This window comes from Poecilia formosa, unplaced genomic scaffold (genome assembly GCF_000485575.1).
Source record: "Poecilia formosa unplaced genomic scaffold, Poecilia_formosa-5.1.2 Scaffold163, whole genome shotgun sequence".
Classification (NCBI taxonomy): domain Eukaryota; kingdom Metazoa; phylum Chordata; class Actinopteri; order Cyprinodontiformes; family Poeciliidae; genus Poecilia; species Poecilia formosa.
The window spans coordinates 12170-34657 of record NW_006800102.1 but is presented as its reverse complement, the minus strand read 5'-3'; the positions used below and the strand labels follow the sequence as shown (position 1 = coordinate 34657).

Here is a 22488-nt window from a genome sequence, read left to right as displayed (position 1 = left end):
ACATAGGAGCGCCGCGTCGACCGGCGGCCTCCGCTCGCCGGCTATTGGCACAAAGAAGCTCACGCACGTTTTATGCACATACACACAGTTTTAACCAACGGGGAGGTGAGGCAGCGGTTTTCTTCTCGTCTCTCTCTCTCTCTGTCTCCTCTGTACCACAGAAACAGCACTTTCTTTCTCTTTTTCAAAAAAAAAAAAAAAACATTTCTGAAGTGCTATTACATTCTTCTTTTTTTTTCTTCTTTTCTTAGAAAACTGGAGAAACAGTGAGAGCTAGAGACACAACTTTGAAATATAACATCTACATGAAGATAAAGGAGAAGAAGAACCGAGTCCAGAAGGCACAGCTCTGCTCAAAGGTTTACATGAAGTTCTCATCGGGGTTCAATTTAAAAGCAAATCTGCTCTGCTCACTTTCAATGATGCAGTTGAACCTTCCTTTTTTTTCCAACTTGGAATGATTATTTAATCTATGTTTGTTAAACGAGGAATGGGTGCAAAAATGTAGATTTCAGACTTTAAGATCCACTAAGATTTGGTTAAATTTCCCTCAGCAAATTCTACCTCAGTCACAGTCAGAAAGCCTCTTGCATAATCTTTGCTGGATATTTGACAGTTCCTCTTAAAAAGTTAATTGAAAAGGTGTGTCCTCCAGCCACATAGTGCCGTTTTACAGCAGAATCAAATGACTCTTTTACCTTCAGTTTTTACAACGTTGTCAGATACGACTTACAAGAAATTTGGCTTCATAATGACGCCTGGAAACTGGGTTGTTGAAAGCAACAACTTAAATGTACAGCTGCTCATGAGGGACACACCAAAGTCTTGAAGTTGCGTGTCGTATCGTCATTCCAGCCCAAAGAGGAAAGGTTCAAACCGAAATCACTAATCATCACGTGAACGCCGATGAAAGTCGAATGTAAACTTCTGATGAGGCTGCAGCTGACATTCTGCTGAGAGGAAAAAAGGAAGGAAATAGACCAGAAAGTGAACTTTTTTTTGTTTCATTTGAGTTCAGAAATTTGAACCATTCCCCCCTTTCTTCGTCAAATTTTGGACTTCCAGAGAATAACAGACACTTCATTTGGCTTGGAGGATTTTCTTTAAGTACTTAAATAAACATTATACATTAAAAAAAAAGGAAACACAAATTATTGGTAGTTGTACAAAAAAAAAGGAGAATTTGAGGTGCTTTTCCCGCCTCTCTCTCTCTGTCTTTTGTTTTTCCAAAATCAATTTTAATACAGTCAAAGTACAATCCAAACTCCTCCGTGGTATTAAAAAAAAAAAAAAAAAGATAGAAAGAAACATCGTCATGTGTGGAACAAAGTCATTTTAGACGAATGCGACACTTAGGTATGAAAGATTATATGATACCGATACAAAAACACGGCTGAGAAATGTGGAAAGGTTTCAGATTTTTAACACTGGCTTCACACAGAAAACATGGCAATAACACTGGAGACTTCGTGTTGTCTGCACAAAGTCGAAAACAAAAAGAAAAAAAAAATAGAAAAAGCATAAGCTCTCCGCGGTTTTACACATAAGCCAAAAAACATGTCTGAGCAACACAAAAACAGCTTTATTAGTATGCACAAGGTGAACATAAAGCACCTCCCCACACAGCGACGGGCTGCTGCTCTCTGAGGCTGAGGTGCAGGGCACTGGTGTGTGTTTATGTATGTACTCGTGTGTGTGTGTGTGTGTGTGTGTGAAGGAGGGAGGAAAACACAGCACAATCAATCTTTTTCTTATTTTTTTTTTGTTGTTTTTTTTTTTAAATCCCTTTCCCGTCCGTCAGGTGATTCCCGGGAACACAGATCAGACGAAAGCAACATTTTTTTTTTTTTTATGTTGAGTGTGGGTGAGCGTGTTTGCGGGATGTTGCTCGACAGTCGTTAAAAAACAGTGTGAGATCTGAGAGAGAGAGCGTGTGTGTGTGTGTGTGTGTGTGTGTGCGCGCGTGTTTCAACACAAAATTTTGGCGGGAGAAAGAGAGGAACGCCTCCGAAACGTGCCGGAGTCACAGTGGATGTGTGTGTGGATGTTTTGCGTGCGTGTAGAGTTCAACTCCTCCGAAAATCCGTTTTTTTTTTTCTGGGATTCTCTTTTTTTTTTTTTTTTTTGGCTGACGGTCCAGCACCTCAGAGGTTTCTCCTCTTCGCCAGCCACTCTTTCATGTGCTCTCCGTCCGTCCGTCCATCCTTCCATCCTTGCTTCCTTCCACTGGATCCTTCATCTACTATTTCTGCTGCTCCTATTTTTTCCTGTTTGCTTCACAGTCTCGTCTTCCCTCGTCTCCCTCCCGCTCGTTTTTTTTCTTTTCCTTAAAGTTCTGCATTCAAACGCCGCTTTATTCCTCCTCCCGAGACAGCGCTGTTTCTCTCTTCTTTGTTCTTCTTTTTTCATTTCGTCCTCTCTCTTTCTCTCTCTCTCTCTCTTTACCTTTCCCCTTCCCCATCCTCCATCGCCACCACCACCCCCCCACCCCTACCCCGGCTTCTTTTACGTCTGCCTTTTAAAATGAAAGAAAAAAAATAACAGGAAAAACTTTCATCGATGGTTCTACCTCAACACTTCCACGAAAATGAGGTCTAGACCTCAAAACTACAGCATAGTACGATGAGCTATAAAAATATACACAGAGTTGACCTCGGGCGGGAGGAGGAGGGAGAGAATGAAAACAGAGAAACAACTTCAAAAAACAAGGGGTTTAGTTAACGTACAGCGTCCTGCAAACGTTTCCATGCCGCTTGAACTTTTTCCACGTTTTGTCACGACACAGCCCCAAACTTCGACACGTTTTATTGGGATTTCACTTGATAGACCAGCACAAAGTACCGCATGACTGTGAACCCAGTCGCCTTCGATGTCAAACTGTGCAGTTTTCCTCTTTAACTCGTTTTGGAGAATCGACAAGGACGCGCTCCTCAACATAATACTGATTGATAACATTATCATTTTGGCCATAACTTGCCAGTAGTGTAATGCAGTTTATGAGCCATCAATATAACATTTTGCCAATAAAGTTATTACAGCCAAACACGAATAGCTAAAATTTCTGAAACCTCCTTCTGAAGATGCTTATAACTGCCTATTTTAATAGGTTTATGTGTGTGAGCTTCTTTGTGCACCAAATATACCATAATGTGTGAATACTGAACCACAGTCGTCCCCTCTATGCGGTTTATTTACATAGATTTAAGAATTGCAGACTGTAATACATGCTGCTGGTACATGCAGTGATACGTATACAGGTGTGCATTTCTTGTAAATTTTTCGCAGTTTTTTCTTTTCTTTTTTTTTGTGCAGTCATCTGGTTTTGCAGGTTTTGTGCTGCTTGATGGCCAGGAATAGATGTAGGCAATGGCACAGTCATATTTACTGATTGCCTAGATATGCAAATACGATTTAATTAAATCAGTGCTTCTGGTAGATAGATCACATAATGGAAGGTGCTTAAATTTAGAAAGAGAACATTGGTTATGTGACTAACATTAGTGGCAAAAAGTTTATGTTAATGGCTACAAAACTTTACTGCACTATTGATCCTCATTAAATTACTGGTTTCTACGGAGGAGTGAAAACATGAGGCGTCGCGTTCGCACGCTGGGATGGGGATGAATGCAGAGCGATACTGGATGAAAATCTGTTTGGGGCTTAAAAAGGGTTGTTCTGCATTTTATGCAATAAGAGTAATTGAGGCTGAATACAGACAAATGCCAGAATCTTCACATCGCTTCATTTTTAGTCCTCTTCTCAATTATGCAGCCCTTTGCATTTGTCTATTTTCGTAAAAACCTAAGACAAACATTGAAGTCGGTGGTTGTGACGTGACAAACCGTGAAAACATTTGGGAGGTATGAACACTTTTGCAAGGCACTGTAAAATATAAAGGCAAAAGGGCAGGAAATAAGCAAAAAATAAAAAGCAAATGAAAACATTTAGAAACAGAAGTGTAGTTTAACAGAAGTGGGTAAAAATAATAAACCAATAAAAAACATCTAGAAATTATTTACTGGATATTCATATATATAATCTATAAGTGTTGATAGCCATAAAAAATCTCACTTTTTTGATATTCGCTCACTATTTTGTGTTTTGGTATTTAAGACAAGTCTAAAGAACACACACACTCACGCACGCACGCGCAGAAAAGCACACACACACACACACTCACATGTCTGCAAACTTGCTGAAGCACACTAACTGCACTCTAATGTGGAGCAGCAGCAGCATCGCCATAATTATTACCCAACTGTTTTGCACGCTCGCGCACAGTCACACAAACACACGCTTTATTAAAATATACACGATTCTGAGAGTCACCGATTGGTCAGGCCTCGTCCGGGGATCCGGTGTCGGCTCAGGGTGTGAGTCCGAGGCCGCCCCCCCCAAGCCTGTTTTCTCGATTGAAACAAACACGAACAAACTAGGAGGCTATTGTCGAGTTAGCGGCGAGGGGCTCGTCTCTGATTGGATGATAGAGATCTAAAAGGGGGATGGGGTGGTGGGCAAGGCGGGTGTGGCTCTCTGAGAATCAGAGTTCATTGGTGCCAAGTGGGTCCAGGAGCCTAGTCCTCTTTTCAAAGTCCTTTCAGTCTCTTTTTTTTTTCTTTTAAAACATCCCAACACCAGGTTCACACTCTTAAAAAAGAAGTGTGTGGCGCGTTAAAGGGTGGGGGCTCATTTAGCTCTGAGATAACAAGACGAGGGAATTCAGAGCCTCTTGCCCAATCATGAGGGCCTTGTTAGGAAGGGTTATGTGCGGTTACAACATAACCCCTTACTCACACTTAATGGCCCAGTTGTGTGAAGTAGGGTTATGGAAGGAAGGGGGGGGGGGTTATTCAGCTAGAAACACAACAGTGGCCAGGGCAAGTAGGGTGGGAGGGGGTTTCCGAAGGACAATACTGGTACTACTGAGGCGATCCAGTTTGGAGCTATGATGGCAGATTCTGTAGTGGCTTCATTTGGGAGATGTTGGGTGTGATTGGCTGGTCGTGGTTGAAGGAAGGCAGGCGTGTCCAGACGGCTGTCTCATACTTTGTAGTAAATGTTGGCCGGGCTCTGAGGCGGCATCTCCTGGACGATGTAGACGGGGTGCCCGTAGTCCCCGCTCACCTTCTCGTAGTGCGGGCAGTAGGCCGAGTCCGACGTCCGCAGGGGGATGATGATGTCGCTGGGCTCTGAGCCGTTGTTGTTGGAGCTGGTGATGCCGCCGCCGCCGCCGCGCTTGGGGCTGGTGAGGGACGAGAGCGACAGCGGAGGGTGGTGCGTGTCGGAGTGCTTGGCGTGCCTCCGGCGGTAGCACACGACGCAGATCACGGCGGTGACCAGCAGGAGGAAGGCGGAGCCTCCTGCGACGCCAGCGATGAAGGCGATGTTGGTTGACTCGAGGGGTCCGTTTTCACCGTTGCCTCCATCTCCAAAGGGCCCTCGAGGCTGGGTGGCGTTTCCACCTGAAAACAGTAAGACAAGAACATTTCTTTGAGATTTTCAGCCCCCAAACAGAGTTTGGCTGTATGAGAGTACAATAGCAGCAACGCCTCTTTCATCAAGCTGCTCACAACACAGAGAAAAGAGAATATTTCAGAGGCAGATAGGGAATGGATTTATACCACTCATATGCTGTAGAGCTGGTAACTCGAAGACATTTTCAAATGCTCTTTTATGGTTTTCAATCTCGACTAAAACAGATAAACGTGGACACTTCTACTAGACAACTAAAAATCTATCCTAACCTGGCTAAGGAAAGATTAAATGTAGAATAATTTGTAATTTGTGGCTATTACCGTTCTGTTATTAACCGAGTAAGTGTAACAGTTTAAATTAGCTGGATAGCTAGGCTAACTGCTAAAGCACATGACTTAACAGCAGCAGTTTCTAAACAATGTAATCTTAAAAACAGAGCGATGGGAAGCAGTGCATTCACGGCCTGGTGCATTCAAGGCTAGCATGGAGCGCCGATGATACGTACAACCCAAGAAAACTGCCGATATCAGTAAAAGATCATTTTAATCATGGAGCACTGCTACATCTTTTGGCATTTGAAACCATTCATATTCTATATCTGGTAAGATATGAATAGTAGTGCCTACTATATAGAGAGGGACCCTGGACAGTTTGCCAGTTTGACAAAAGGTAGTTTGTAGGACCACAGGTGAGCTGGTGCCTTTCTCCAGCGGTCACTGGGTAAGAGGCGGGGTACACCCAGAACACTTCTCCAGCCAGACATGGCACAAACAACACACACACACACACACACACACACACACACACACACACACACACACAATGACATCTAAATGTAGTTTTTGAGAGGCCAATTAACCCAACATGTATGTGTTGGGACTGTTGGAGGAAGCCGAAGCACCCAGAGAGGAACCCACACATGCACAGAAGAGGAAATGAAGCCTCCATGCAGAAAGGCCTGCGATTCAAACTCAAGCAATGCAAGCCACATCTCTGAATTCAGGGCATAACTGCATAATTCTTGAATAGAAATGTAAAACTGATGCAGGCAGATCAAAGCTTGACATCAAAATTGGTCACAGATCACATACGGATGAATCTCTAGTTGTAGTTTTTGTTGCACCGTCCAAAGACTCTCAGTAAACACTCTTTCTGCCCGGCCCTTTGAAAACTTTCTGAAGGCACCACAGAAACCCAAAGAAGCTTCTCAGTGCTTCTACATTAAACCCAACAAAACAATAACACTGCATGCTTTCACAACTCCTGCTTTCATGATGCTTTGGAGAAAACATGCAGCTCTTTATGGCCCTGCACCACAACACCATGAGTAATGGTGATGGTTTAGCTCAGTAAGCGGAGGCTGCGTCGGCTCCGACCCAGCGGAATGCAGCAAGTATGCAGCAGATCTCACAGAAGCTTATTTGTGGTCTCTTTATTGATGTGATGAAGTGGACAGCAGCGCATATAAAACAGCGAGGAATGTCCGCAGTGAGCGAGAGGCGCTCCGCACAGTCTACGCTTTTGTGGAGAGCCAGGCTCAGCCGCAGTGTATATCAAGGTAAGGAAACGGTATTTCCCTAACCCTAAAGATGGTATTTGCTTAGCATTACAGGCGGCCACATGAAGGACGCCTCCCGGGTCTGCTCCACCACCGGACCACACACTGGCCCGCTCGCCTTTCTTCCTGAACGTCTTTCTCTTTCTCTGTCCTCACTCTGTCTTTCTGTTTTGTGGGTCTTCGTTTGCCTGAAAGTTGAGATTTTCACAGCCTCCGAGTTGGCGGCTGTCCCCGCAGGAGGTCGGGTCAGAACTCAGCAGGTGAATGATGTTCTTGGGGTGGGTTTGTGCTGCTTCTCTATCTGTGTGTGTGTGTGTGTGTGTGTGTGTGTGTACAGAGCCAGGGAGCGTGTGAGCAGGAGTTTCAAACTGGTTAAGGCTGAGATAGAGTCGCTTGGATTGGTCCATCATTATTCTTGGCACACATCCCTTTCTGCCTCGCTCCTGCGTCTCCCTCTGTTTCCTCCTCCCTCCCTCCTCGCTCCGTGGTCCTCGCTGTCTTTGGGTTATTGTAGCCGTAATGACCTACCTTGCTCTGAGCTCAGTGCCTGGCAACAAAGACACACTGGTACACTCAGATACTGACACGCACATACACACAGTCATATGTGCGGATACACGCCGGCTCGCCTCACCGGCTCCCCCTCCCCCTCCGCTCTCGGCGCCCCGTCGCGCTGGACCGACCGGGAGCAAAACCCTAATGCCGGACGTCGATTATGCTCCCTACTCCCGCTCTCTTCCTCCCTCCATTAACCCAACATCCCTCACTATCCGTCTCCATTACGGCCGCTGCTTTTCACCAAGTCTCTTTATTATATCCTCTTCTCTTTTACCATTCTTCTCTCCCTTCCCCCCCCCCGTCCATTTTCCAACTCCCCTTCCTGTTTTTATCACCAGAGTTTAGACTCTGAGGCTTTATTCTCCATTTGCTTCCATTAACCATTTTATATCAATAATGAATTCACCTTAGAGACAAACACGCAACAAGCAAGAAATAAAAATAAAAATAAAGCAGCACCACCAGCTGTCCTGTGCTCTTCCACTACACATTTACAACCGCGCCAAATTATTGGGAATGTTTCAAGAGTTTCTGAAGGTTTCCTCGGAACGTTTTCCTTTTAAGACTTTTATTAATTCAACTGAAAACCTAAGCTCGATAAAGTGCCAAGAAGAATAAGCTCCTCTAAGCCTATGTTATGATTTTCAATGCAGAGGAGTTGAAGTACCTTTGGTGCAGGACGGAGACGGATGGATGGGCGGAGGCCTGGTTTTCAGGAATACGGCCGCTGCAGTGGCTCAGAAAGATCTGAGCTATAAAATAAATCTGTTCAACAAGAGCGTCCAACTCCTGTCCTGGATAGCCGCTGTCCTGCATCCCTTCTCTAACACACCAAAATCGAATGATTCCCTCAATACCAGGCCTCTGCGGAGCTGAGAGACATGGACTCATTGGACTCAGATGTGCTGGAGAAAAGAAGTTGTAGGACAGAAGCTCTTCAGAACTCTGACCCTGAGCCATTAGATATGGACCGTGACGGAGCGCGACGCCGGAAACACCTTTGTCGACTCTGAAGTGTTTTTAAAGGTGTTTTCCTCAACTCTGTCATTTCACATAAGAATCTAGACTACTTCACTTCAACGCTTTAAAAACGCATCTCGATGCCACATTTTAGCCAGCTGTTAAAATGACGGGGTATAAGATACCAAGAACGCTTCCATCTGAACTGCTTGAGCCAGTAGATCGCCATGCTTCATGTTTTAGCTGTTTCTATGCTCCAAATTTCCTCCTAAGCATGTCGTTAAACGCTGCAGCTTTGTTAATCGTTTAAGTCTGGTGTCTGGTAGCAGAAACACCTAAAGCCTGCAGAACAGAAGGATCTGAGGACCAGGACAGTGAAGGATTGGTCAAAACGTTCAATTATCTAAAGACGTTTTTTTTCAGATTTGCAGGGATTGCTGATTGAATTCCTTATTGACAAAAATCCTAATTTAGGAAATAACTAATTATAATTTGGGACCTGGGTGTATTTAAGACATCTTAAGAACTAAGATGTCTATGTCATAACAAGCTGAAAGTTTAAAAGTGTCTGTGTTGCAGCATGCAGCTAAACGAATTACAGCTTGGCCTTATTAATGAGTCTCCAGGTCACGTTTTCACTGGTTGCACTGGTGCAACTGCTATAAGAAGGTTTTGCACTTAAACTTTTCCCAGCTATTTCTACTTCCACAAAAGCACATTTTTAAAGGTCACATTTTTATCATTTCCCTGACAGAATGACAGCTACGCGCATTAAATGATCACACACAGACTCTCTAGCAAGTCTGTGCTGGTTATTAATATAAAAAGAATGATAGGAAATGCAGAGAAAAAGCATTGCAGTGCGAGTTGAAGTGATACTCCTTTGTGCTGCACTGCTGGCTTTAATGTGGAACTACACATAAAACCATTTATAGCATGATTTAGTATATTTTATTATTATTTAAAAGCAGAAAAGCAACAATTACAGCTCTTGCTGCTAAAATAATTGAACATGTTGGCCATTAGAGTCACAATAATGTTTAATAACAGTTTTCAAGAGCCTATTGTGTAGATTATTCTACATTTTATCACTGTGCCTTTTATAGAGTAACACCACAAGCACTACAATGTGATATTATTTGGTTAATTAGAAAGGCAATCTGCTCAACAAACAGTTGGCTGCTTAGCAGGCAACTTTGGTTGTAAAACTCCCATAGTTTCCACAGGAAAAGTGTATATTTGGACATAATTTCTCGACAGCCTAATTACTTTTCCTTGTAAAAATGCTAGGTTGTGTCCTTTCTTAGTCAGCTGTCCGGCAGTGCACAGTGATGGGTGGGGAAGGGGTGTTGTGTTACATCACACAAGTAGAAACTCCAGACATTTTTTGTTATAACTCGAAAACCTTGGAATATTTTGACGCTTGAACCCAGGATAGTAGAACACGGACAGAGTGTGGTGACACTATTAAAGAAAATGAATAAATCAATAAATTGCACATGTCTCACTCGATGACATATGAGTTGGGTACCAGCTCCCCGCCAACCCTACAAACACAAGCAGCCATAAACAGATCCCACTATTAAAACCCCAAGCAGAACATGTGAACTCTTGCGGCACACCAAACAGATTTTTAGTTGTGGTTGATTAAATGCTTACACAGACTGAGCCCTGTAGACGGAAAACCTACAACCTCACCTCTACGTATTCAAGTCTGACCGGGGTGAGAAAATCTTCACCAGGGCAGACAGAGTGTCTGCATGGCACAGCATGAGATTGGGTAATATTCTGAGGCAGCATTTAAGTTTAAATTTTGCAGCGTTGGTGCATATGTGTGGGATTTCTGATCAGTTTTTTTTTTTAAATGAGGCAGCCTGGCTTGGTTGTAATCAAAGAGTGTGCACTGCAGCATCAGGTGCACATAAAAGCTTTGTTGGAGGATTATTTAATTAAAGCTGATTGTGACGAAGCTATAACAATAACTAAAAAAAAACAAAAAACAGTTTGCATATTAAATCTAAAAGAGTCCAAAGCTTTGTGGTTAACGTCCATGACTCCATCTGCATAATGAAAGGCGGCGCCTCATACACGAGAGACAACAATCATCAGGAGCGCCTGATTCTCTGATATGAAGCAAACCCACGGATGTTCACTCTCAGTGGACTGTAAAGAGTGGGTTAGTGCTGAGTGAATAATTATCAGCGTGTTCTGATACGGATGAGTGGAGGTTGGTATAAATTAGATGACACAGAAAGTAAATTCCTAAAATAACCCCTCCAACCCTCCTCTCTGTCTATTTGGATACTGCACTGGGATTCGATGGATGGAAATGATTTTAATCTGACAATCAAAAATGATAAGGAGATAAAAATAATAAAAAAAAAAAGTATGTGTGGTTAAGAGTGAATCAAATCATCCTCATTTAAAAAATCCAAAAGGTGTGAGGTCTGCTGTTAAATGTGTGTGTGTGTGTGATTAAGCCATTCATGCGGGCAGAGATGCACACTATTGTTGCTTCTTTCACTCGTCACATATAGGGTTTATGCACAAGTGATGTGAGAAAGCGTGAACGCATCAATTTACACGTTCTCCACGGAAAAGAAATTTACAGTCATAAAAAAAAAAAGAAAAAAGGGGAGCGGCGGACGCAGCTGAGTGTGAATCATGTCTTTTCCCCTTCAGTGAATGACTTTGACTTGGAGCGAGAATCTGCTTGTTGCTGCGTTTCACCTCTCCTCTCACTCTGTCCCATCACTCCCTCCGTGCATCTTCTCCTCTCATCTTTCTGTCTTTTATTTCAATCGTTTACGTCCCCCGACAGAACTACAGAATCCAGGCCACAGTGACTCCTTGCCCTTTTCTTTCTGCCCTCCCCCTATTTTTCTTGTCCTTCTCCCAGGGTAGCTATTAGCCATCCCTCTCTCGCCGGCAGCACTTAGCTAGAAGGAGGAGAGGGATAGAAATATGGAATTAAACAGAGAGATCTGCAGATGTCACCACTGCACATTCTCCATCTGTCGCCTCCCTCCCTTCCTCCCTTCCTCCCTCCCTCTCCCCTCTGTTGCTTTTCTTTATATCTTCGCTCATTCCATGTATCTGTTTTGTGGACGGGTCTGCTGGTGGGATTATCTTCTGCTTACCTGGGATTCTGCTGGTCGTGCGTCCCGCTGGCTGGTCCTTCTTCGGGGGCAGTCCGTACTGGCCTGCATGAAGAAAAATGAAGGGGTGGATAAGAGGTGGAATATTCTTCTAAAAAAGTGGTCATTTTCTTCCCAAAATCCCAAACTTTTCCAATCGGAAATTTCCAAAGTTATAAGTTTGTTCCAAACCATGAATCTTGGCTTATATTTATAAAGTAAACCGTTTATTGATTTCTTCTTTCTGTCTTTTTAGACACATGGTTAGTGGATGGATGGATGGATGGATGGATGGATGGATGGATGGATGGATGGATGGATGGATGGATGGATGGATGGATGGATGGATCAACAGGGAGAGGACAGATGAACTGACGAACAGATGGATGAACATATCAAAGGATGGATGGATGGATGGATAGACGGATGGATGGATCAGCGGATGGATGGATGGACTGATGGAAGTACGGATAGAGAGGTCTACTGATGGATGGATGAATGGACGAACAGATAGACAGATGGATCCGTCCATGGACAGATGGACAGATGGACAGACGGGTCTGGAGACACAAACACTCTTCTGTTTTCCCTTTTTTTCTCCGATCGTTTCCATGCTGCATCCAGACTCTGTTCTCATCTATCAGAACCGACATCGGGCCCCTCCCGGCGTGGAAAACGATCTCTGCAGAGCTTTAATAAACACCTCCCTCCCTTCACCTCCTCTTATAGCCGAGCACATATTGACAGAGCTCCGTGTGTTTGTTCAAACGGGAAACCAGAAAGAGGCCATTGGGTTGTTTCTGGAGCGAGTGATTTTTCACAAGACCATAACGGCTTGTAATCTGTAGTCTCTAAATCAGGCCATCTGTCTAGCAGGCCCTCTGTGATGCTGATGGCATTAAAGAGCATTTACATGTCAAACACACACACGGACACACTCATGTTGTGTTAAGGGCTTCTTATCAAAAAGCTGAATTAGATGGTAAAGAAAATACTCATTTTTGTTCCCTTTCTTAGCCGTTTGGCCAGCAGTAAGCCGGGTGTTACTCTACACTCCTTTCACTTCATGCAGTGTTTTACGTAAACAAGCTGGTTGCAGGTTATTGCAGCAACAAGAGAGGCTGAGATGCTGATAACGATGCAGTACAAAAGCAGAGTGAGTTCATCTGGCATTCAAACTTTCACTGAGTGCTCGTACTCAACAGTTGCTGAGGGTTCCTGAAAGTCTTTCATGGGTTTGAACTGTGAGGCCGCAGACGTGTCCGCTGGCATGGTGATTTATCAGTTCAAATCTGTGATGCTGAGTAATGTGTCAGCAGGTATGAGAGAATAAAACGGACACTTTCAGCAGCCAAACTGCTTTATAATCTATATTTTTTTAGATGCATAACAATGTGGCACCATGCTGGCCGCCTGAAAACTAACTGCCTATTGAAGACCCTTGAACGTTTCCATTGCCCCTCACCTATTAGTGGTTCAGTATTCACAGATTTTTCTGTGGAACATGACTCCTAATTATTTGTGGGATTTTTTTTTTTTTTTTTTTTTTTTTCAGAAAGAATATAAAATACTTTTTAAAAAAATCCAGTTTGGGACACCGTACTGGCTGAAAGCAGCCAATCCACCAGTACTATTAACATTTCTTGGTGCTGATTGGTTAAACCAATGGAGATAAGGAATGGTGTAGATATCTGTGGTAGAGCTTAGACAGTTTCCACTGCTCTTATTAATACATATTAGTGTAAATTTAGTGTTTGAAGTATTAAAATAGGTAGTTGAATGCGTTTTTAGAGGAGCTGTTGTCTCTGATTATTTTCTTTCCCAACCTAACCTTGACAGGTTTACGTCTACAAAATACATTAAAGTTTGTCTTCGTAGCAAAGTGTGAAAAGTTCAAGGGCTCTGCATACTTTTGCAAGAAATGTTGCATTGGATCATAAGATTCTTTGCAAATCCACAAAACGCTCATCTGAAAGAAATAGAAAAAAGTCGCCAAAGTCCAAAGAAGTTAAAAAAAAGACATTATAAAAGCTTTGGGAGCGGTTAGCCAAGACTACTTTAAAGGTCTGGCTGCTTGGAGGTAAATTATAAAGAAACAAGGGGTGAGTTAAGGTTTTTGTGTGCGTGTTCTGTGCACAGTGGTGCAAGTATACGTACTGACATTTACAAAAGTGTAGGCCTATTGGCCAGCGGCTCCCTTTTGACAGTAAACCAAGCAGAAGTTGGAGGCGGTGATCAATAGGAACTGCTGTGTGGTCAGCGGGGGCAAGTGGAGGATGTGGGGGGTGGGTGCAGGAGAAAGTGCGTGCATGTATGTGGCAGATCCAGAGAGAGAGAGAGAGAGAGAGAGAGCGAAAAAAAAAAATGAGAGCAGACAGGTCGATGTATGCGTGTCTGTGTGTGTTCCGCGCTTCGCATCGGAGATCAGCGCGAGGCGGCTTATTTAGACGACAAACAACACAGACGTGACCTTTCAGCCACATGACAGATAAGATGGAGAGACAGAGGGGGAAAAAAGTGACAACAAAAAAGAGGTGTGAGGAGAGGCGGACGGCATGCGAGGCGAAACGGTGGGATGGGGGGGATGAAGGGGATCGGGGAGGGAAGGAGCAACTTAGATGAAGAAGAGAAGGAGAGGATGAAGAAAAAGTGAGAGAAGGTTGCTTTTTCCATTGCCTATGTGAGCCAGGGGAAATAAAGTGTGTGGTATTTCTATTGAGCTGAGCTGACTGTGCTGATGTTACAGGCTGATAGAGCCATAACAGCGCCACTTGGCTCTTTGCTGAAGAGAACCTCCAATACACTGGGTCCGATAACACGGCACAGATCAAAGAAATAGAAATAGGCAGCTTGTATTTGTGTACTGGTGAGTGTGTGTATGGGCGGTCATGTGAAGGACAGGTGCCTATTATGTGCCGGAACGTGCGGGTCAGTGAAAATGCTTAAATTGGCTGTTTTTTTTTTTCCACCACCCTTACTTTTCCTTTCTTTATGTGCTGCTTTCTTGAGGGATCATTACCCGCGAATATTTTCCAAACAAATTAGAGGTGTGCACTGCCACGAGTCATTAAAAATCACTGACTGCGCGCTTTAACACCAAATGGAATCATTTTGTTATCGCGCTCTCTCGGCGGCGCGGCGAGACGTGTGTGTTCGCTCATTCGGACGCCCGCCCGCCCGGACACCTCTGCGTCCAGAGTGAGTCAGTAGCAGTTAAAAGGCAGAGTGAGGAGGGAGTCAACAGGGCTCATTAGAGCCGACTGATCCTACACTTCTGCGCCGTTCTCGCCACTTAGCGAGGCCTAATATGCTCGGCAAGGGCACGCACGTGGCAACGGGGGGGAAGACGGGTCGGTGACGCCGCAAGATTAGAGGAACGGTTTAAAAAGTAGGAGAGATGAGGAGGTGCACTAATGAACCTCATCTCTGATCTGTGACATTGTGTGCTGATCACGCTGAGCTGTTAAGTGATTTGATTATGTGCAATGGGGAAAAAATAAATAAATAAATAAATAATGCGTATTCAGCCAGTTCACTGGATGTGAGTCGTGTGAGGAAGACTTACTCTGTCCCACTTTCAGGACCACCTTCATGCCTTTCGTAGCGCACACGCCCCCTCTCATGCTGTCCAGGCCTTGGCGCGTCCCGTCCGACGTGGCTGCAGCGAGAGAAACAGAAAGTTGGACAATTAGAATGGAGGGAAATTTAAAAAAAAAACAAAAAAAAACACAAGCCTGTTTTTCCTTATAAACCTGCACTGTGGGCCCACAGAAGAAGTAAACAACAGATTCCTTCTCATGGAGTCAGCACCGCCGGAGTGACATTTGCACAGGAAGTGATTTAAAACTCCACCAGAAGCTCTGAAAATGCCAAACTACAAGGCAGCGGCACTTTAATAAGTCCTCATTTACCAGGCTGCTGGAATTAATTTGCGCCACACAAACACACACACACACACACACACACACACACACACACACACTGTATGGACTCAACCGCTTTGCAATCAACTACAGTTGCTGCCTGGGCTGCAGGAATGGCTGGAGCAGGGCTGAGGAGGAGGAGAAGGTTTTTAATCTGGAGAAGCACAGACCGGCTGATAGAGGGAGATAAAATGGAACCACTAAGACGTAAATCACTGCTTGATTTGAGAGAAAAACCAGACTTGATTTATTCGACTTTAGACTCTGACGGATGAGTGGAAGCAGCAACAGGTAACACCCCTTTACCTCCACTGCTCATGCTTTAATTAGTAAGTGAATTGAAGGCTAATGTTTTAAATTAAAGGTATTGTGGATTCCTAAAAGACTCATTTTGTGTTGAAACCTTTGGAACAGATTAAAGTAAGACTCCCCGTTCTCTTTGGTTGTAGCTCATAAGGAGATGATGCGACAGCCCACAGTATCATCAGCATAAAAACAAAACATCGTGTTTAATACTCCATGAAGAGCAGGCCGAGATCTGGAGGACACCTTTGGGCCTCACGCCTCAAAAAACAACATGACATCCTTGGAAAAATAGCACAAAAAATGTTACTGCACCACTATTTAAATTATATTGAAAAGACAACATAGACATAGAGCTGTAGCTGCAATCAAATTAGCTGAACAAAGATAATCTACGCGGCGGCCATGTTGGAAAACTTTGTTTTCTCTAGGGGCTTTTTGTTGCTTTTCCATTAAGTTTGTAACTTAGTTGGTTAGAAGATGGATGGATGGATGGGATACAAATTATGGGTGGACTTAGAATTTTAACCACATTTAGTGGAAGTATTGTGATAACGATAAAGATGACAATAAAATAAATTTACTTCAGGTGTGTTAGGACACATATAACACAGATAAGGAGCTCATATAAAGCTTGCAGGACACCGGCCCTGGAGGCCTGCAGCTGAAGACCCCTGATTTAGTGTCGCATACGGCGAGTCAGCGGGTCCATAAAAGCTCAGCGGCCTTCCGGAGGGGAAAAGAGGAGACTAGGGATGGGAGGACGGGAGGAAATGCTGCTCTGAAGGACAAGCTTTTGATGACGCAGACACAGTGAGAGAACGCAAAAAGAGAGAAGAGTGAGAAGTAAGGAGACGAGAGGCACTTACCCCGATAATCACACCTCTTTCGGTCGACGCAGCTCTGCTTGCTTGTGCAGCTGGTTTCAATACTTGAGAAGCATCTCCTCGCTGTGCCCGGTTTTGGTTTCAATCACCAGTCCAAATACCGGGCAGAAACTTCTATAATTGTCTTTAAGGTCTGCGCTGACAGACAGTCTAAAGCGAAGCTGCAGCGGCTCATAAACCGTACGGTAATCATAGCCTTTCTCCCTCCAGCGCGGCTGCACACGCCACCCTTGCATCCTTGCTTTCCCTCTTAAATATAAATTAGCCCCTGTGAAGCCGAGGAGAGGGAGAGAGAAATGGCAAATGGAAGACGGCGTTCGGGAGCGAGAGGAACGGAGGTGTGAAAAAGAGGCAGCTTTACTTCTGACACCTTTCTTCTCCATCCTTACAGGAAGCAACGTGTGAAAACGAGCGAAGGTGCAAAGCGGGCCGAGGTCAAAGCAAACACCAGTGTGGCGGAAAAGCCAAAATAAAATAAAATAATTAAAAAAAAGAAACACCGAAAATATATAGAATAATTTGTTTTCAAAAGTTTGCACATTCTCCAACACTTAGCACTGTTTGTTGAAGAACAAAATCTGTCAAAGACCTGTGAAATATCTCTCTTTACTACAAGGACAGCACTTATTCATTCAAATGAAGTTCAACTGAATAAAAAGAAGCAGAGAATGAAGGTTGTTAATCAGGGCTGCTGCTGAGTATTAGACATTAGCTTAGCTCAGATGTCAGGTTTCCGTAGCAGCAGTAAAATCTAAAGACGATATTATAAATAAATACTGAAAAACTTCATTGAGAAAAAGATGCAGACTCATTTTTCTGCTACTCCCAACCTTTTCACTGTCTAGTTCATTCGCAAGTTATTTACCAAAAGCATCACTCGTTAATTTTTAGTACCTCTTTATTGATTTATTTTTTTAATTATTTGTTTTGTGCACAGAGACGCGAGAAGAGAGGCCCTCTGCTTTCACACACAGATTTCTGTGGGGATGTTTATTTCCAAGCTAACCAACTTGTTTGTGCTCCGATAAAATATAATTTATCCATCCCAGCATTTAACAGCCAAGGTGCAGCCAGCAGTCCAGCACAGCGCCAAAAAACAATTCTGCAGTGTGAGGCCAATTTCATGTCCCTAATTGGCCTGACATCCAATGTTTATGTGTTTTCTCGAGCAGGAGGAAACCCATTCGGCACATTCGGAAATGAAGCGCATCAGGAGAAATAAATCTGAAGAATGAAGTTTGAATGGTTGACCCAAACTGTGCTTCTAATCAGATCCGCCTTGAACCAACAATAAGCTGCCAAACTCGAGGAACGTTCCGTTTATTAGGAGGTGGTTTAGAAAATCAATTTGTGGCGTGAAGAAATTTCAGAAACTATCCGTTTGATTTCGCCTGTTTTCCGAAAAAAAAAAAAAAAAAAAACGAGAAAGAGGAAAAATCAGCCTGAAGGTGAGCGAGATGCGGCTCAGGCAAACCAACCAGGTTCAACGGTGCAGATTTGATAAACTCAGCAGCGGGAAATCATAAAAAAAAAAAAAGGGTATTTAGTTGTGAGAAGTGAAGTGAGGAAAGGAATTTAAGAAGCTAATTGGTTTGATTTTTTATTATTTTATTTTGGAAAAAAAAAAAAAAAGCTGCAGCCCAGTTGTGAGTTTTTGTCTGGATGTCTGCAGGGCAAACCGTTAAACTCTGCAACCAGGAGAACATTCAGTTTTTTTAAAGAAGTATTTTTAAAAACTGAAGGCATGTCTGAAACTATTTGTCTGTTCTCACCTCCTCAACCACACAAAAACAAAACACACAAGCAGGCAAAAGGAAAGATAGACGAGTCCTGAACAAATATCAAACGTGTAAATTAACGTAAGCAATTTTACTGTAACCACAAATACTTAAATTGCCAAACACAAAATCATACAATAGATGCTCACATGCAAGAGAACTTTGTTCTTCAAAAGCCACCAATGCAGAAAAAATAGTCATTCAGGGTCACTAAGCAAGATAAAGTACAAGGCAAAAAAACCAGATTTATTGTTTTGATCTTATTTACTTTTTCAGGTGGTCTGATCTGTGAGGCAGCTAGGAAAAATATATATTAAAAAATAAGGCTGTTTAAAATACAGAAGAAGGTTTTCCAGTCATTCCAGCAGCAGTTCATTTTGTTTCTTTATTTTCTATTCATGAAAGTTTTACTCGGAATGAAATATTTATTTTTCAAAGAAAACAGAAAGCGAAATTTAGGATTCAGATTTTTTTTCTTGAACATTTGAGACGTTTTTTGACATGACAGTTTTTAAGTGAAATGTGAACTAAAACTGGTTTTTGTTTTCCGTAATCGATCCTCATTTTCCGTTGTTTTAAGAGACGCTCGTCTCATTTACTATCAGAAGTAAAGTTGGAAATGACGCTAAATCTAAACCTGCCAGTGGTCGTGAATATCTGTGGGTTTAAATGTAAATTTTAGTGTAAATAATTAAAGACAGATACTTTATTGATGCCTTTTGAAACATCTCAATGCATAAAGAGAGAGTAGAAACTAAAACCATAATTGAGAATTGTAACTGAAATAACTAATTTCAAATATTAAATACTAAAACAAATTACGTTGTAATGGATACCAACAACTTTCTGATATTTGATTACTTCAAAATTTTAGATTTCTATGACTTTATTTAAAAAAGAAAAAAGTATACTCTTCCAAATATTTAATGAGAATGTATTTCAAACCATCACCGATTATGTAAACAGTATTTAGATTTACTGATGTTCAAACAATGAGGTAAAAGATTTTTTTTTTTAAAATCGATTACTAAACATATGAATTTGAAAATAGATATCGATGGTACATAAACAGTATTTGGAAAAATAACTGCATATCATCAGCGTAAAATGTCATTTTTGGAAACAAAGTACATTTTAAACACTTCCCATGTTTTCCCATTTTTGTTTTTTTTTTTCCAATTTCAAATCACCGAACTCAGACTCGCCTCTGGAAAACAAACCGAATCTGGAAACCTTCAATAAGGAGCCGCCGTGAGAGTGATTACAGGATCTCACCCTCCGGTTTAACCCGAGCCCAGAGGTGCCACCGGGAGAAATAACAGGACTTCAAAAAAAAAGAAGAAGAGGAATAAGCGCGCTGAAGATTTCTGAGAGTAATAACCACTGACACATGAAGGAGGACAACAAGGTGACGAGAGACGAGGGAGGTGTGGGAGACGAGGGAGAAGAAAGGAAGAGGTGGAGGAGGCCGTGCAGCGAAGTGAGGCACAGAGACTGATTGGCTGCGACAAGCTGTTGGTGATATGATGGACACAGGAGACGATGTGGGACCACGGGGGGACGGAGAGCCGGGGGAGGAGGACAGAAGAAAAGTTGGAAAGTTTAAAAACAGAAAGGAAGGAAAGAGTTTAAATGACATGATAGAAAGTAGGAAGGTAAAATACTTTAATGCGTCCATTATGGAAAAGTGGTGTGGTAATGGATACAAAGGAGCGGGACGGACACCAGAGAGGCAAATTGGACCAAAAGAGCCTCGGCAAATTTTGCAAATGTAAGCTATTTTTTGTCTTTCAAACATCCTAATCAGGTTGAAAATATCACAAAGGTCATTTTTTTTGTTAAAAGGGTGACGCATCATCCTCTCAGAGCCATTAGAGGTGTCGCCATTTCCGCAAATCTCGGTTTCACGGGAACAAAGCGAACGCAGAGATCCCAGCTGCTTTGCCCTTGGATCAAGAGAGCGGCTCCTCCCAAAAAAAAAAAAAAAATCTGAGCTGATGAGCACAAATGTTTCAAATTTTCTCCCACTCGAGGGGGTGAAGATATCGCCGAATCAAGGCAGAAATAATCACCGCGCATCTGTGAAATCCTGATGAGAGGCAGGGATGGGAGGGGAGGCGGAGGGGTTGCTTCCAATCTTTCCCACCTTATTCTGGGAGGACGGGATATAAAAAAAATGGAGTGGGGAAGGAGTGAATACAGCAATCTGGGATTAGAGGAGGAAGGGGGGAAAAGCGAGGGAGAGAGGGAGGAAGGGAGAGCAGGGATGAGTAATTGAGACAATGATCAGCAGTGATGGGGAGATGAGAAGCACCGGAGGACGGGGGAGAGGAAGGGCGTCGCTCGGCCGCCCTCGCCCGACAAGAAGACAGGCGGGAGAGGCAGGGAGAGTGGAAAAACTTAATTAATGAAATAATACTGCAGTCAACCCCAATCAGACGAGGAATCAGCAGCCGGGCAGGCAGGCAGAGGCGCGGCTGTGTACACACAGCAGAGGGGAATCTCTCTCAGACTCTGTTGTTATTACCAAGGTCAGTGTGGGCCGAGCTTCCTCCCCACCTCCACTGTCACAGCACCAGCTTGGCAATTCTTATAAGGAAGGGAAAAAAAAAAAAAAAACTTTGACATTTGAAGAACATTCTTCACTCATTCAGGGACATAAATCCCCAATCTGACGTGTGCTCAGTCTTTTAACGATCGCCACTCGCTGCGGAGACGGTCGACATTTTATGTCGTTTGATTTAAGACGCACTTCTGAACCGAATGTTTGGCAACGCTGGCTGTTCGGCAGACCTCCTCTCTGTCGTACAGATGGTAAGTCAGAGTCAGACGAAACAACATTTCTTTCCACATGATTTATAGATTTGCTGATGTTATCATTTCTGTCATGTACTTCTGAGAAGTTTGGGGTATTTTTGCTTTGTTCTAAAGTTACGAGAAGTGCTCTTTTTTTTTTTTGCTAGCGTGTTTCTCGTAGAAGTACGATTCAGCTTTGGGATATTCTCTCACTTTGTAACCCTTATTGTGATTGACATTCTAAAAACATATATAAAAGCAAAAATAACTCAGATTTAAACATAAACCTCAAAGAACCTTTGATGTCACACACTGGTCACGCCGTTGTGCTGCAACGTTGTGCTTCAATGATGCGTAAAGATACTGATAATCTAGCATTCATAATCTGATCACCATTCCACAGCGTGAGCGTTCCAACGTACAGGCCTTTGACATGACCCTATAGCTGCAACCGAAGCAATGCCTTGTTGTTGATTATCATCATCATTTACTATTTTTAGCAGTTCTGTCATTGATTTCATCGAGGTGCCGTGCTGATGCGCTGCTTTTACGTGAAAAAACCAAAGCAACTTTGCGGTGGGTAACTGCAGTGAGAAACTATTTATCTTCTTCTCGGCAAAACTGCAATACAAATCTAGCAAAGACCTCGTAAAAACTACACTTAACCTCATTTGATGCCGTGCAGACTCTCCGTCTGCACCACTGGAGGTTCACTCACCTGTACATGCTGAAAGCTTGAAGCAAGGGAGCTGGACTCAGTGTCGTTTAGTATTTAAGCCTGTTAGTCGTAATCATGTTCAGAAACCTTCAGGGTGAAAGGCGAAACATCTTCAAGCAACAAGAGAAAACATCCAGTTGCCTCCTACTGAAGCTCTTATGATTGACCGAGTAAGTAATCTACAACTGATTCATATTATGGATTGATAAAACGCTTAAATATTCATTCCTCCCAGTGAATATTCCCTGAATAAATAATTTTACCCTCGTCTAGCTGAATCCCATTTATTTTTAAACTCACTTCTCTTTTCCCCGACTGTAAACGCATCGACAGATAACGCAATTTTTTGCACTTTGATTTGACTTCAGTAAGAATCAGATCAAGGTTGAGGGCTT

The 22488-nt window shown here is 43.0% G+C and overlaps 1 protein-coding gene across 1 annotated transcript in view; it reads right to left on the bottom strand.

Annotated features, from left to right (window-relative positions):
- Window positions 1-239: 239 nt before the first annotated feature.
- The window catches only part of LOC103146612 (ephrin-B2a-like), a 29513-nt gene continuing 7264 nt past the window's right edge, over window positions 240-22488 (bottom strand). Inside the window, exons 2-4 of the mRNA XM_016677733.1 lie at window positions 15254-15479; window positions 11692-11754; window positions 240-5462 (exon numbers count right to left, since the gene is read on the bottom strand). Of these exons, the coding sequence (XP_016533219.1) occupies window positions 5041-5462; window positions 11692-11754; window positions 15254-15479 (711 nt within the window). The 3' untranslated portion in view covers window positions 240-5040. The remainder of the gene's footprint in view (window positions 5463-11691; window positions 11755-15253; window positions 15480-22488) is intronic.